Raw genomic sequence first — 12,606 nt, forward strand, 5'->3', positions numbered from 1 at the left:
CCCACGATAAATATGATGTTTAAAAATGACATATGTAACTTAAACGTTGTATAGGCTGTCAAGAATAAACAAGTTTAAGATAGGTGTATCCTCTGTAACCGGCATATATTAGAAAGACAAAAAAATCAAGATGAATGGTAGCTCCATTCTGTTTGCGGCAAAGTAGACTGAAGTCTGGAAAAATCAGTGGGCCCTCAAACCATAACCAAAAGGACAGTAAACCCAAATACTTGCCCTCTCCAAACCACACTAGAGGATGGAACTTTCCCTTGGGATCCCTTTTCCCAGACATTCATTTTACTTCCAGAGAGAATCAAATCAATAGAAACACTAAGAATTACACTGAACTTTAACACAGTTTAAAATGAAAGAAAACAAATTGCCTTAGTTAATTAGAATGTGGCTGACCTATGCATTCTCTTGCTTAGTTAATGAAAATTACAGTATAGACATTTAATATCAACTAATGATACATATTCTCTTTTACTGATTAGCTGTCTAAGCCACTGTTGCTAGCCAAAGCAAATTGAAATCCTTTGTGTGGGCACTCAGGCTTTCCATGCTCTGGCCATCCTATGTCAGCCTTACGTCTCACTGCTTCCTTCCACACGCATGGGCCACCTACCCCAGAATGTCACAGTCCCTCTGGTTCCTTTCAGCTTCCATGACTTTGTAAATATGAACAAGGCTGGCCTTTCTGCTTAGAATACTGCTACTTCCTGATGGCTGCTTGTCTAAATCATGGATTTTACTAGTATTCCTATGAAAGATCTGCTCTTTTACTGAATCCTCCTTGAGTCTCCAACTGGATGTGCCAGCTCCTTTTCTGAGTGGTGTGGGCATGGTCAGATGCCCTCTCCCAGATTCCGGGCACAGTAGTGGTGGTATTCCAGGCACACTAACAGTAGAAGAAAACAACTAACTTCTTTTATACTTGTGGTGGAAGTGTTTTACCTGTTGTAGCTCATTTAATCTTCTCAACAGTCTCTTGGCTGAGAGGTACTAGTGTACCTCTTTTACAGTCATGAAGGTGGAGACCCAGAGGGCTAAGTCCTTGCCCAGGGTCACAGAGCTAGTAAATGTGAAAGCTAGGATTAAAATACATGCAGTCAGATTCCAGTGCGAACAAGTGAAATCCTTAGTCCAGGCTGCCCCTGTCTTGAGTGGGGAATGTGTCCAGTTCAGCACCTAGTAACGACCCAGAACTCATGTGGATAAACAACGAGTGACTTCATGTATCTATATGAGATGACAGATGTCAACTAAACTTACTGTAGTGATCATTTCACAATATACCCAAGTCAGACCTTTATGCTGGATGCTTGAAACTCATACAGTGAGGTATGTCAATTATAGCTCAATAAAACTGGGAAAACACCCCCAAAACAAAACACAATAAAAATGAATTAATGAACACAAGTAGGGTGAAGACTAGCTCTTCTTTAGCTCTTGGCTCCCATGGCCTGTGAAGCAGGCCCTCTGCTCTCCTGTACATTGAGTGTGCCTATAGTGATGCACATTCACTGAGTCCTGGGCCTGGAATGACTTCTGTAATGTTTGGCCAGTGATAACACGAACTCATGACAGGTCTAGGAGTGCACCACACCTCCAGCCTCTCTCTCTTTGCAGTTTTTGTTTGTTTTTAATTCATACAAGACTCTGGGATAAGCATGCTGCTTTCAGGATTAGCCTTAATCTTTTTTTTTTTCTAAACATATTCCCCAAAGAGGGTCATTTATTTCTTTTTCTTTTCATTTTTAAATGGAGAAATGTTAAGAATTTAGGAATGCAGACACAGATGAAATTACAATGTCTTTCCAAATGCCAACAAAAATGCTCAGAGTCTGATGAGCTTCCCTGTGGCATGAGTTTGTTTAAAAAATCCTGTCAATTCATTTTCTTGTTTTTGTTGGCAGACAGAGGCCTTTGAAGTCACTAACTTGGAGTTCTTCCCGTCTCATCCTCTAGGTATTGCCGGGCAGGTGTCCATAGATGCCAATGGAGACCGGTACGGGGACTTCTCTGTGATTGCAATGACAGACCCAGAGGCGGGCACCCAGGAGGTGAGCGAATGAGACTCTGCCTCGGCCGCTCCTTCTGCTTGTTGAGGTTCCAAGGAATGCATTTGTTCTGGTGTCCAAATAGCTGTCCCCAGAGCAGCCTCCAAATAAAAATGAGCTGGAAATCTAGGAGTTTCCAAGTAGAGAGGGCTCCCTTCTGGTTGAGGGGATCCTGGAAGATTTCAAGAAATGGTTCCATGTTTATCCTGAGTGGGGAAATCCTGTTTCCAGTGGCCAAATGTGCTTCTTTGATGGCTCTCATCCAGGGTTGATGTTTCCATAGCACTTGATGTGACCCTGGCCTAAAGGGCTTGCTGCTTTTCTCTTAGTACACATATATGTGGCCTTTGTGGGAGGAGCAGAGCCAGCTGGACCTGACACTTGCTGCATGTACTGAATGATTTTTCACCCTTGGAGTGGCCTGAGTCTCATGTGCATTCTAGTCTCTCCCTCTCTAAGGGGAGGATAGTAATAGTCTATTATGGGCTCGCTGTGAGGTTAAAGTACTTGGGACATGCTCCGTACATGCCAGTGATTGTTGTATTTTGGTGATTATCTAGAATTCTTTTTACTATGACATGAGCTAGCCTGTGAGAGCTTGCTGGCCCTCCTTCAGAAGACAGAGGGGGAGATGTCACAGGCCACTCAGGAGCAGTGTGCTGGTGCCCAGGAAAAAAAGAGAAACAGATCCTGAGAACCTGGGTGGGAAGGTACTTCTAGGTCAGGGCCCAGGTAGCTGATGGAACATCTGTTTGAACCAGGAACCGTGGGTGAACCTTGAAGTGAGCATCAAAGAAAACTGAACCAAGTGAAAAAAAAGTTGTCTGGAAATGGGGTGCAAATGGGATAAATTCAGCAGAGAGGAGAATGTAACTCTCGAAATCAGGGAATAATCTTCCAAACAGAGGAGGGTGAAACAGGATGTTCCTAAAAGATACTTTTGACCCTTTATGTGCCCAGCTAATTGAGTGGTATGAGGCTGTGTACCTGGACTGGCTTAATCTGGGTATGAGATGCCTGACTCTCTCCCACATCCCTAAAAGTAACTGGGGCCTTACAAAGGGCTGCCTGTGTGTGGGCTGCTCTGTGGCAGACGGGTCAAGCAGCACCTCCTCGGATGAGCGAGGGAAGAGCCATGAGTTCCAAGATTATTGTTTTCTGTGTAACCACTTTCCTGCCATGGGGAGCCACAGTTCTCCTTCAATTATGCCTCCTTTGAAAGCACCATCAGTGACCACAAATCCTGACTTACAAAGTCCACAAAAACACATCATTATAGTCAGTGTCACAGGGGAGCCCACCCTATGCCTCCTTTGGAAACAGATAACTTCGACCTTTCAGTTTGCATGTTTTCTGCTTTTACGTAGGTTATCGGTGATTACTTTGGAAAAGAAGGTCGTTTTGAAATGCGGCCGAATGTCAAATATCCTTGGGGACCTTTAAAACTGAGAATAGATGAAACCAGAATCGTGGAGCACACAAACAGCTCTCCTTGCAAATCATGTAAGTTTAGAGACTTAACTTGTGCTGTGTTTCACCATCTTTAATGTCAGTGTTATGCAAGTTTAAAAGACAGATGTTCTCTAGGAGCTCATGTTCTGAACGTTCAGCTTTCTTTTTCCGATGTGGTAAAACCCAGGGGAACAGTTCACGAACTGGCACCCCACCTTCACCAGAGGTTTCTAGGTCTTTCTTCTCTTTCATCTTTTCCCAAAATGCTAGATGACTTCTCCCTATTACTCCATCTCTTACTATGTATAATCTCTTAGCATCTGGCCTTGCTAGTTGGGGAAAATAAAAAGATCAAATAGTAAATGTGTAGCAAGTCTCAGTCTGATCTTCAGAGTTTGTTGGTACCTTCCTACCCCTCAGACTTAAACACTCCCAAATTTACAAATTAGCAAATAAGTGTAAAATATATTATTCATGAGAAGCCTTGTCATAAAGATAGAAGCAAGTGGACATGCTTTTATTTTTAATTAAAATTTTTTAGTGTTTATTTATTTTTGAGAGAGAGAGAGAGAGCACAAGTGGGTGAAGGGCAGAGAGAGAAGGAGACACAGAGCACAGAGCCTGATGTGGGGCTTGAACCCATGAATCATGAGATCATGACCTGAACCAAAGTCAGATGCTTAACTGACTGAGCCACCCAGGTGCCCCAGCAAATGGACATTCTTTTTTTTTTTTAATTTTTTAACATTTATTCTTTTTTTTTTTTTTAATTTTTTAACATTTATTCATTTTTTGAGAGACAGAGAGCACAAGCAGGGGAGGGGCAGAGAGAGGGGGAGACACAGAATCCAAAGCAGGCTCCCGGCTCTGAGCTGTCAGCACAGAGCCCGATGCAGGGCTTAAACTCATGAAATGCGAGATCATGACCTGAGCTGAAGTCGGACACTTAATGGACTGAGCCACCCAGGCGCCCCACAAGTGGACATTCTTATAAGGAGCTTACAAATAGGAGACTGTTGGAAATCATTGCTTTATTTTTTTTTTTAATTTTTTTTTCAACGTTTATTTATTTTTGCGACAGAGAGAGACAGAGCATGAACGGGGGAGAGGCAGAGAGAGAGGGAGACACAGAATCGGAAACAGGCTCCAGGCTCTGAGCCATCAGCCCAGAGCCTGACGCGGGGCTCGAACTCACGGACCGCGAGATCGTGACCTGGCTGAAGTCGGACGCTTAACCGACTGCGCCACCCAGGCGCCCCGGAAATCATTGCTTTAGAGAGACCCTTTGATAAGCTAGTGAGGGAGAACCAAGTGAATATTGATCTTTCAGGCCAGTTGGTCACTTTAGGCTAATGTATTTATGCTTATTATTTTGGGTCCAGCCTTCAAACCATGTTATTTATGTATATGCAATAATTACGGGGAGGAGTAGGGCAGAAGTGTGTTAAGAACATTCTCTGGAGTTACTGGACATGGGTTTGAAATCCCACCCTTGTCACTTACTGGTTTTGTGACCCTAGGAATATTCCTTTACCTCTTTAAACCTCAGTGTTCCCATATGTAAAATGAAAAAAATGCGCCCAACTCTTAGAGCTGTTCAGAGGATTAAATGAGATAATGCATTAAAGGCTGACACTATACTGTTTATATAAAGCTAGCTTTTTGTCATGTTTATATAATAACTGGGACACTACTGAATTTGATTGTTTCAAGTTGTTATTCCCATCTTTGCAAAGCTATATAGGACATTTTGACATGAAACTCTGGCTCTGGTGAGAGAACATCTAAAAACAGAATATTAACCCAGTGCATTTTTCACCAAATCTTCTAGCACTTTGAAGTGTCATCATCCATCTGTGAAAGTAAGATGTGCTGGGTCAGTCCCATGGTCTGTCCAGTTGTCTTCTCTGACTATGAACTCAGTGTGGATGTGTCTAAAACTTCAGTCCTTGTGCTCCTCAGATACTTTTGGAACCTGCTTTTTCTCATTGTTCTCACTCTCTTCGAGTGGTATGTTCGTCCATCTGGTCCTTTCTTAAATGCTTCTGAAGCTCTGAGCTTAGCAAACAAATGAAGGTGCAGGATCCCCTAGAAAATCTTTCTTAAAAAAAGGGAAAATTTGCCTCAAGTGGGAAATTGAGATACACCTTCCAGTGAATGAAACTTGAGACATTTCTGTTTCTCAAAATGAACTCTGATTATCTATGTTTCTTTTTTAAGCAGGTGGTCTAGAAGAATCGGCAGTGACAGGAATTGTTGTGGGGGCCTTACTAGGAGCTGGTTTGTTAATGGCCTTCTACTTTTTCAGGTGAGAACTGTTTTTATCAAGTTTTAAGATTCACTCTCCTTTATTGCCCTTGTCACTTGCCTTTGCACAGTCCTCCGTATGACTTGTCTATATCTTGCTCTTACCCCCAAAGCATGGTGGTTAAAAGAACTAAGCTGTTCTTCTGTGATGGTCTTTGTGACCCTGGTGGTTTGGTGGTCAGTGGGTTAGCATACTGGGTAGCGGGTCAGGCTTTCTGTTGCATCCCCCTGTCGGCCACAGAGCCACTGCTATCCTTTGATCACAAATATTCTGGCACAAATTCCTACTACCCACCAAATGTGTAAGTAGAGAGGGAATGTAGACAAAGGAGAAACAACTTCCCTATTCTTAAGCTTCCTCCAATTCAGAAATAGGTGTCTGAGTTCACCTTCTGAAGAGGAGGAGGTGGCCCTTAATCTACACTCTCAGGCTGGTGTGTGCTCAGTTTGGAGAATCCATGTGCTTAATTATCACTGTGGTTAAGCCCCAAAGCTTGTAAACTTGTAATATTTATGTGTGTTCAAGATACTGATAGTCCCAAATGATGAGGGCGATTCATTCCTTTGTAATCTTTGGTGATTGAGTTTGTGGCTCATTCTCATGTCATTAGACCAAGATTTCTTCATTTCTGTATGGAAATTTAACTCTGGGTGTATGTGATTCTTTGTGGGAACAATTGTATTCCTGTTCCTTTGGTCACAGTATACTTAGTCTGATCTTTATCTAGGGCACATCCTGGGGGTTAGGGAGAGCTTCTGTGGCAGAACAGACAAGACTTAACCCACAAGGCACCCAGGGAAAAAGGGGGAGGTTTGTTCTATGGCATTTCAGAAAGCATGGCAGTTTTCCTCCTTGAAGAAGTGCATAATGCCTTGGGGCACACAGCTTTAATCTCTGACCAGGGTTTCATACTCTGTCACTTCTCATTTATCAACCCAAACCCAGATGTCCCTTGAGGGCATTCTTTGTAAGAGAAACCATAGTATTTTGTAGCCAACTGAGGTTTTATTACTGCATTCACTTTCCCTTTACCCAGGAAGAAATACAGAATAACCATTGAGAGGAGAAGCCAGCAAGAAGAAAGTAATGTTGGAAAACATCGAGAGTTACGGGAAGATTCCATCAGATCCCATTTTTCAGTGGCTTAAAAGAAAGCCTTTTCTTTGGCCCTGAGATTCTTTAAGGAGATAGATGGGATGAAAGACATCAATGGAACAGAAGGGGCGCTCTTGAAGAACTCATTCTTTTAAGCAGTTAGTCATTTTGTTGTATAATTTCTTTAGAAGCTCAGGAACTATTATTAATCACCATATGCCTCCTGGCCTTTCATCTCATGACAAGCAAATATGAGAATATAACATCACTCTGTTTAAATAGTCATACTATTTCAGGGCCTATGATTAGATTTATGTTTTGAAAATGCGATGTCTCCATATCTTGATGGCTTTTGGGGACATTTCACATAAGGCTACAACGTGTGGTTTTCTTAAATGAAATGTTTTATAGCTAGAATAAAATCATTTTTAAAGTAGAATATTCTTGGAAAGAATTTAACATCCAAAAAGAAGAAAATGTAATGAAAAATCTCAAGGTTGGAAATACAGCATTCCTTTTTCTAGTGCTGCTGGATGGATTTGAGGTTGAGGAATGCTCTGTCCAATGTATATATTCAGGTCCTGATGTCATATCTTGAAAAAGGATTTCCTGCCTGTCTCCTTCAGTGTCTCATAAAAGCTATTCTGGAAAGTTGTAACTGTTAATAAGATAAGAGGATTTATATAAGAAAGGCAAATCTAAAATGTTTCATTTTTTAATGTAAAAAAACCCTATTTCACACTAACATTTTATTTTTAGGTATTTTTAATCTTATATTTTGCTATTAGAAAATGTGTCTATTTTTTCATTTTGAAGATTGAATTTCACTTATATTTTAAAAGCATGGGTAAAGTGTACCACAAAACAACGATGATGAAAGATGCTTCTCTTTTTCTCTGTTTCCCTCTTGCCCTTGGTTATAGCCAAATGCCAATTGCTGCTTTAATTACAGAGACCTAGAATTGTATTCAGATCACAGACTCTACAGGAGTATAACAATTTACCTGTTTTATTTTTTATTATTATTTTTTTAATATGAAATTTATTGTCAAATTGGTTTCCATATAACAACAATTTACCTGTTTTAAATGCAAGTTATTTTCAGGATGGACCTCTTCCAGTTCTGGTCAAATGATGAGTTTCAAGATAAAGGGTGGAATTTATTGGAATTAAGTATGGTTTAAGGCAGCCTTTTCTCTCAAGAACAACTTTATAAAGAGTATTAGAATTTAACAGTAAGCACAGAGATGATAAATTTAAAAAATGCACACATGACGTTTTACTAAAATTCAGTGATGTTTTGGTTAAAAGAGGGAATCTAGATAGCTTTTATATTCCTTTTTAGTTGATTCCACAAAGCTTAATAGTCATCCGCTAATAACCCGTGTAACGGTGGGTTATGGGTGTATATGTAAGGGATTTGAACAGAGTTGAATAGGTATTTGCCGAATACCTACTTTGCGCCCAATACTCTGCACAGAGGTTTAAACTCAGGTTGCCATTTTTGCTTATAATTTATGGAGAAAACAGTGAGAGAAGAATAGGAAGTTGCCAGATTACTGTACCATCTTGTAATTATGTCACTAGGGGCTTTCCTCAATAACATTCTGAACATCTGGAAAATAGTTTTAAAAATTATCTTAATGACTATAAAAGACCATGTATAGAAAGGAAAATAGAGGAGTTAGAATAATTCCTTGGTAGTGATGGAGGTCGTAGTTGACACGGGTAATAGTGGAGGCGGAGAGAGTGAAAGCTGTGTGTCTTGGAAGCTGGCCGAGGTTGCTTCCCAGGAGGAGTCTGCCTCTGTCACTCCTACTTCAACCGGCCAATGGATTATTTCAGTGAATGAATTATTTCTGTATAAGGCATATTTTCCCTCCACGTTTAAAAAATAGGATTCAGGCAGTTGGAGAGCACATAACAGAATGAGCTATGATCAACCGAAATGACTATACTGTAGTTCTCCATAGTGGATGTGAAGGAAAAAGTGCTGACTTCAAAAAAAGATGGAAAAAGAAGGCAAGAAATGCAAGCTCCAGAAATTCCAATGTAGGAAGAGAGTTTGGGAGGTATAATCTAGAAAAGCAAAACATTTAACAGCTCAGGACTCCTTAAAGTGAAAACATAATGGAAGGTTTGCGTCTATCTTATTTTCGTGAATTGAGAGCTTATTTCTCTCTAATTTTTATTTTTCAATGATATTTTCAATGTATTTTAGAGATATTCATTTTATACCATCTCGTGTTCGTAAAAAAAAAATTAAATTTCAAGCCTATGTGCTTATTACAGGGGAAAAATCACTCTACCTGGTTGTAGTCTTTGGGTATAAATGTTTCTAACCTTTCTGGAATTTATATAGGGGCCCATTAACTCTAACATTTTTAAAGCAAATATCTTTTATTTCTAATTCAAGTAGTAGAATAGTTCTAAACTTAATATTTTACACCCAGATAAAATGGTAGAATTGAGATTTTGAGTCTTTTAAATGTGGCGGAACAAATCATGAGGTTTCTCGTATGTGCATGCCATTCTCTTCCAATCTTAAAGCAGTTCTTTCTGATTGCTTCTTTACATGTCTGGTTTCACTTCTTTCCTCCTTGAAATCATCCATGTGCTACCAAAACTCTGTTAAGTTTTGAAAACTCTATTATGTTGGAAAACTTTGCTAAAAGTATAGATGTTTGGCCCAAGCTTACCCTGGGTTAAGACCTCTGGAAATTATAATTTGGGATTTAAGTTCCTAAGTGCTAAACAGCACCTTTGACAACTAGTCATTCATACTCCACCAGAAGCCACATATCCTACAGTAAAATGAGTAAGGCTTTAGTTCTTAAATCACCCTATAAATTTTTACCCTGAAATCTAGGGTGTTCAGATTTCAAAAGGGAAACTTCATCAGTATTTTTCATCCGGACAAACAAGCTGATGTTTATATAGGTCAGAATGAGTATATACTTTCTGTATATACTTATGGTGTTGGAAATAAGTATAGGTTTTATGGTCATCATTGTCACCTTCTTAGGGATTTTTCCCCCCCTGGACTCAAAAATAAAAGCCTTCCCCAGATTATCATTTCTATCCAGAAAGAAATTTCTGTATAGAGTGCATACAGGCTGATCACAGATTCCATGAGGAAGCCCCTACAGCATTACATTTCTCCGAACTGTCAGCTTGTCCCTTTCCTGAACTACATACATGCATGGTTCCATAGGCTTTAAAATAGTTTTGTTTTTTTTTTGTTTTTTTTTTGTTTTTTTTTTTTTTTTACATTTCAGATGCTATATTTAGTGGAGGGAGAAGAGAAAGGCATGGAAAGATAATGCCCGTTTCTCCTCTTCTCTAAAATTCAGATTTTTACTTTACTCACAGGCTTCTAGAGTTAGCTTATTCCAGGTACCTGTGTCCCCCTTTTCCCTAATTTACCACTTTCCTTCTGGTTGGTACTGATTTTGGAAGTGTAAGATATGCCATTGGCAGGGAAATTAAAGCTATTGTATAGACCTCATACAGTGACAATTCAGAAAGTCGTTTCCGTGGCATCACCACCTTCCTGTGAGTGAGTATACTGGGCTATTTGTGGAAGTCTGTTTAGGACGCCAAGTAAAATATTATACCACCAGTATTAAGGGGGTGTTTATAAATTGAAAGGAATGCGGACCTATGTTTCTTGGGACACAAAGAACCCAGATCCTGAGTGGATACAGGATAAAGCCAAACACCAACCAAAATCAGGCCTCTCGATCTGTATTTCATGGGTTTTGTTTAGTTATGCCCTGTTGGTTAGTGCTTCATGGAGAAGCTGAAAATGGGCTGAATTTCTTCTTCACTGGAACAAACTGAAACTGTCTGAAAACATGGAATATGTTTTGGGGGCAGTGCAGAAGCATAGAAAATGAGAAGGTGCTGTTCAGAAGGATCTGTTTCCTTTTCAGTTGATCTTTAAACTACAGAATACCCAGTAGTTTAGCCCATCTTCAATAGCCAGACTCAGCAAGAAGCTTGGGACACACCCAGCAAGAAAAGTCAAGAGTTTGATCCTCCGAAAGAAACAGAAAAGGGTGGCATTGCAAGCTGCCACTGTCTTTACCACCCCTTTCTCCCCTACTCCCTCTGCCCACCCCTCCACCATCCATCATGGCTCCAAAAATGCATCGGCATCTTGCCCATGCAGGTAGAGACTTGAGTCCCTCTGCACTTCCTCAGAGGGAAAGAAGAGAAAACAGTGCTGCCTATAAGAATGTAGCTGGCTTTGGATCAGAACCCTATGCTGACTTGACCACACATGCTCTCGGGGCAGTTCAAGCCTGTGATGTGCGTATATTCCAACAAGCCTGGCTTTGGTTTTCAGCATGTAGATCTCACAAATGTCTCTTGCAGGCATATCCCACAGCTAGACTCTAGGATTAAAATGACTTTCAAAGGGTGCTGGATTGGAGTTTGTTCAAATTTTTCATTAACCACTAACGTTAATTCATACCAAAGGGAAAGCAATTCTAAACCAGCTGATGCTGTTAATGTTCATGTTGTAAACTACTTCAAACACGGTGAAAGGGTTTCAATGGGAGCTGAGTCTCGGAAGTAAAAATCTGTATGTTATAATAGCTCTTTGATGTATCAGGTGTGGAATGATTTCTAGGGGAAAGATTTGAACAAGCAAAATTAAGAGTTAGCAGAGATGCTGTTGCTTTGATTCACATGTTTAAAGATCTAAATTTTATGCACAGGAATAAAGGGCCCTTCCACCAAGGGTGTAAATCATAACATAGACTAACAAATTTTGTTTGCTAGGGGAACAAAGCTGTCATACAATAATTGGGCAGAAAATGTTGAGAAAGAGGAAAATTTGGATTTCAAAACCAGATACTCTATTTATTATTTAATGCCGACATCTGACAAAGTTCAGTGTGGTGTGTCTTACTTATAAGACAGTGATAAGGCGCTCCCAATAACATGCAGATGCTGTGAGTTTGCAGACCTTTTTGCTGGGTCCTGGGAATCTGAGCTTTGTGTCCTGTGTGTGGTGAATGGTTGAAACCAAGAGGACATGGAACAGACACTGTGGAGGATTGCTTTTGTAGCCTTTGTCTTCTGGGCCATTTATTACTCATTGTTATCTTAAATATAGGACTACCAACCAATATAAATCTACCATGAGGGTGGTAGAAAAGTAAAATAAGAGCTGCACAAGCTACATACAATTTATTATTCTAATGTAAGTAGAACTATCTGCATATAATGTGATTTAATTTATTGTTTTGTGTGGAAAATGAAAGTTAATGACTGTGGATATAACCCCTGTTTTGTATAATATATTTTTATTTCTGGTGCAAACTGGTCATTTAAAGTATCTACTTCATTTGGTGTTTGGATATAAATATGTATGTTCTTGTAAATGTTTCTATTAAGCAAGAATGCCACATGCTCACACTATAACAATGGTGTTCTCATTAAAAATACATCCCACAGAAACTTTTTCCTGTTTATAATTCAACCAACATACACTGCACATATCCATATTCTCTGGGGACTTTGTTTTCCAAGGGGGAGTTTAAGTAAAGATCAATTAGTAGATGTGATGAATTGTACTGCTTGAATGGTACCCATGAAAGAACTCAAGAATTTCTGCCCAGCAAAGGGAAATTTATAGAAATAAGAAAAAAAATTACTATTATTTTACTTGTTTATATT

The 12,606-nt window shown here is 39.8% G+C and overlaps 1 protein-coding gene across 2 annotated transcripts in view; it reads left to right on the top strand.

The window, feature by feature from the left end:
* NPR3 (natriuretic peptide receptor 3) overlaps nt 1-12,387 on the top strand; it is a 79,029-nt gene extending 66,642 nt beyond the window's left edge. Inside the window, exons 5-8 of one of the 2 annotated variants that reach the window (XM_025924245.2) lie at nt 1,969-2,063; nt 3,428-3,563; nt 5,736-5,820; nt 6,857-12,387. In XM_025924245.2, the coding sequence (XP_025780030.1) occupies nt 1,969-2,063; nt 3,428-3,563; nt 5,736-5,820; nt 6,857-6,968 (428 nt within the window). In that variant the 3' untranslated portion in view covers nt 6,969-12,387. Of the gene's footprint in view, nt 1-1,968; nt 2,064-3,427; nt 3,564-5,732; nt 5,821-6,856 lie in introns of both variants that reach the window. The other variant, XM_025924244.2, reaches the window with a different exon arrangement.
* The last annotated feature ends 219 nt before the right edge of the window (nt 12,388-12,606 follow it).

Source organism: Puma concolor, chromosome A1 (assembly GCF_028749965.1).
Source record: "Puma concolor isolate L17-30 chromosome A1, mPumCon1.1.hap2, whole genome shotgun sequence".
In the NCBI taxonomy this organism is placed as follows: domain Eukaryota; kingdom Metazoa; phylum Chordata; class Mammalia; order Carnivora; family Felidae; genus Puma; species Puma concolor.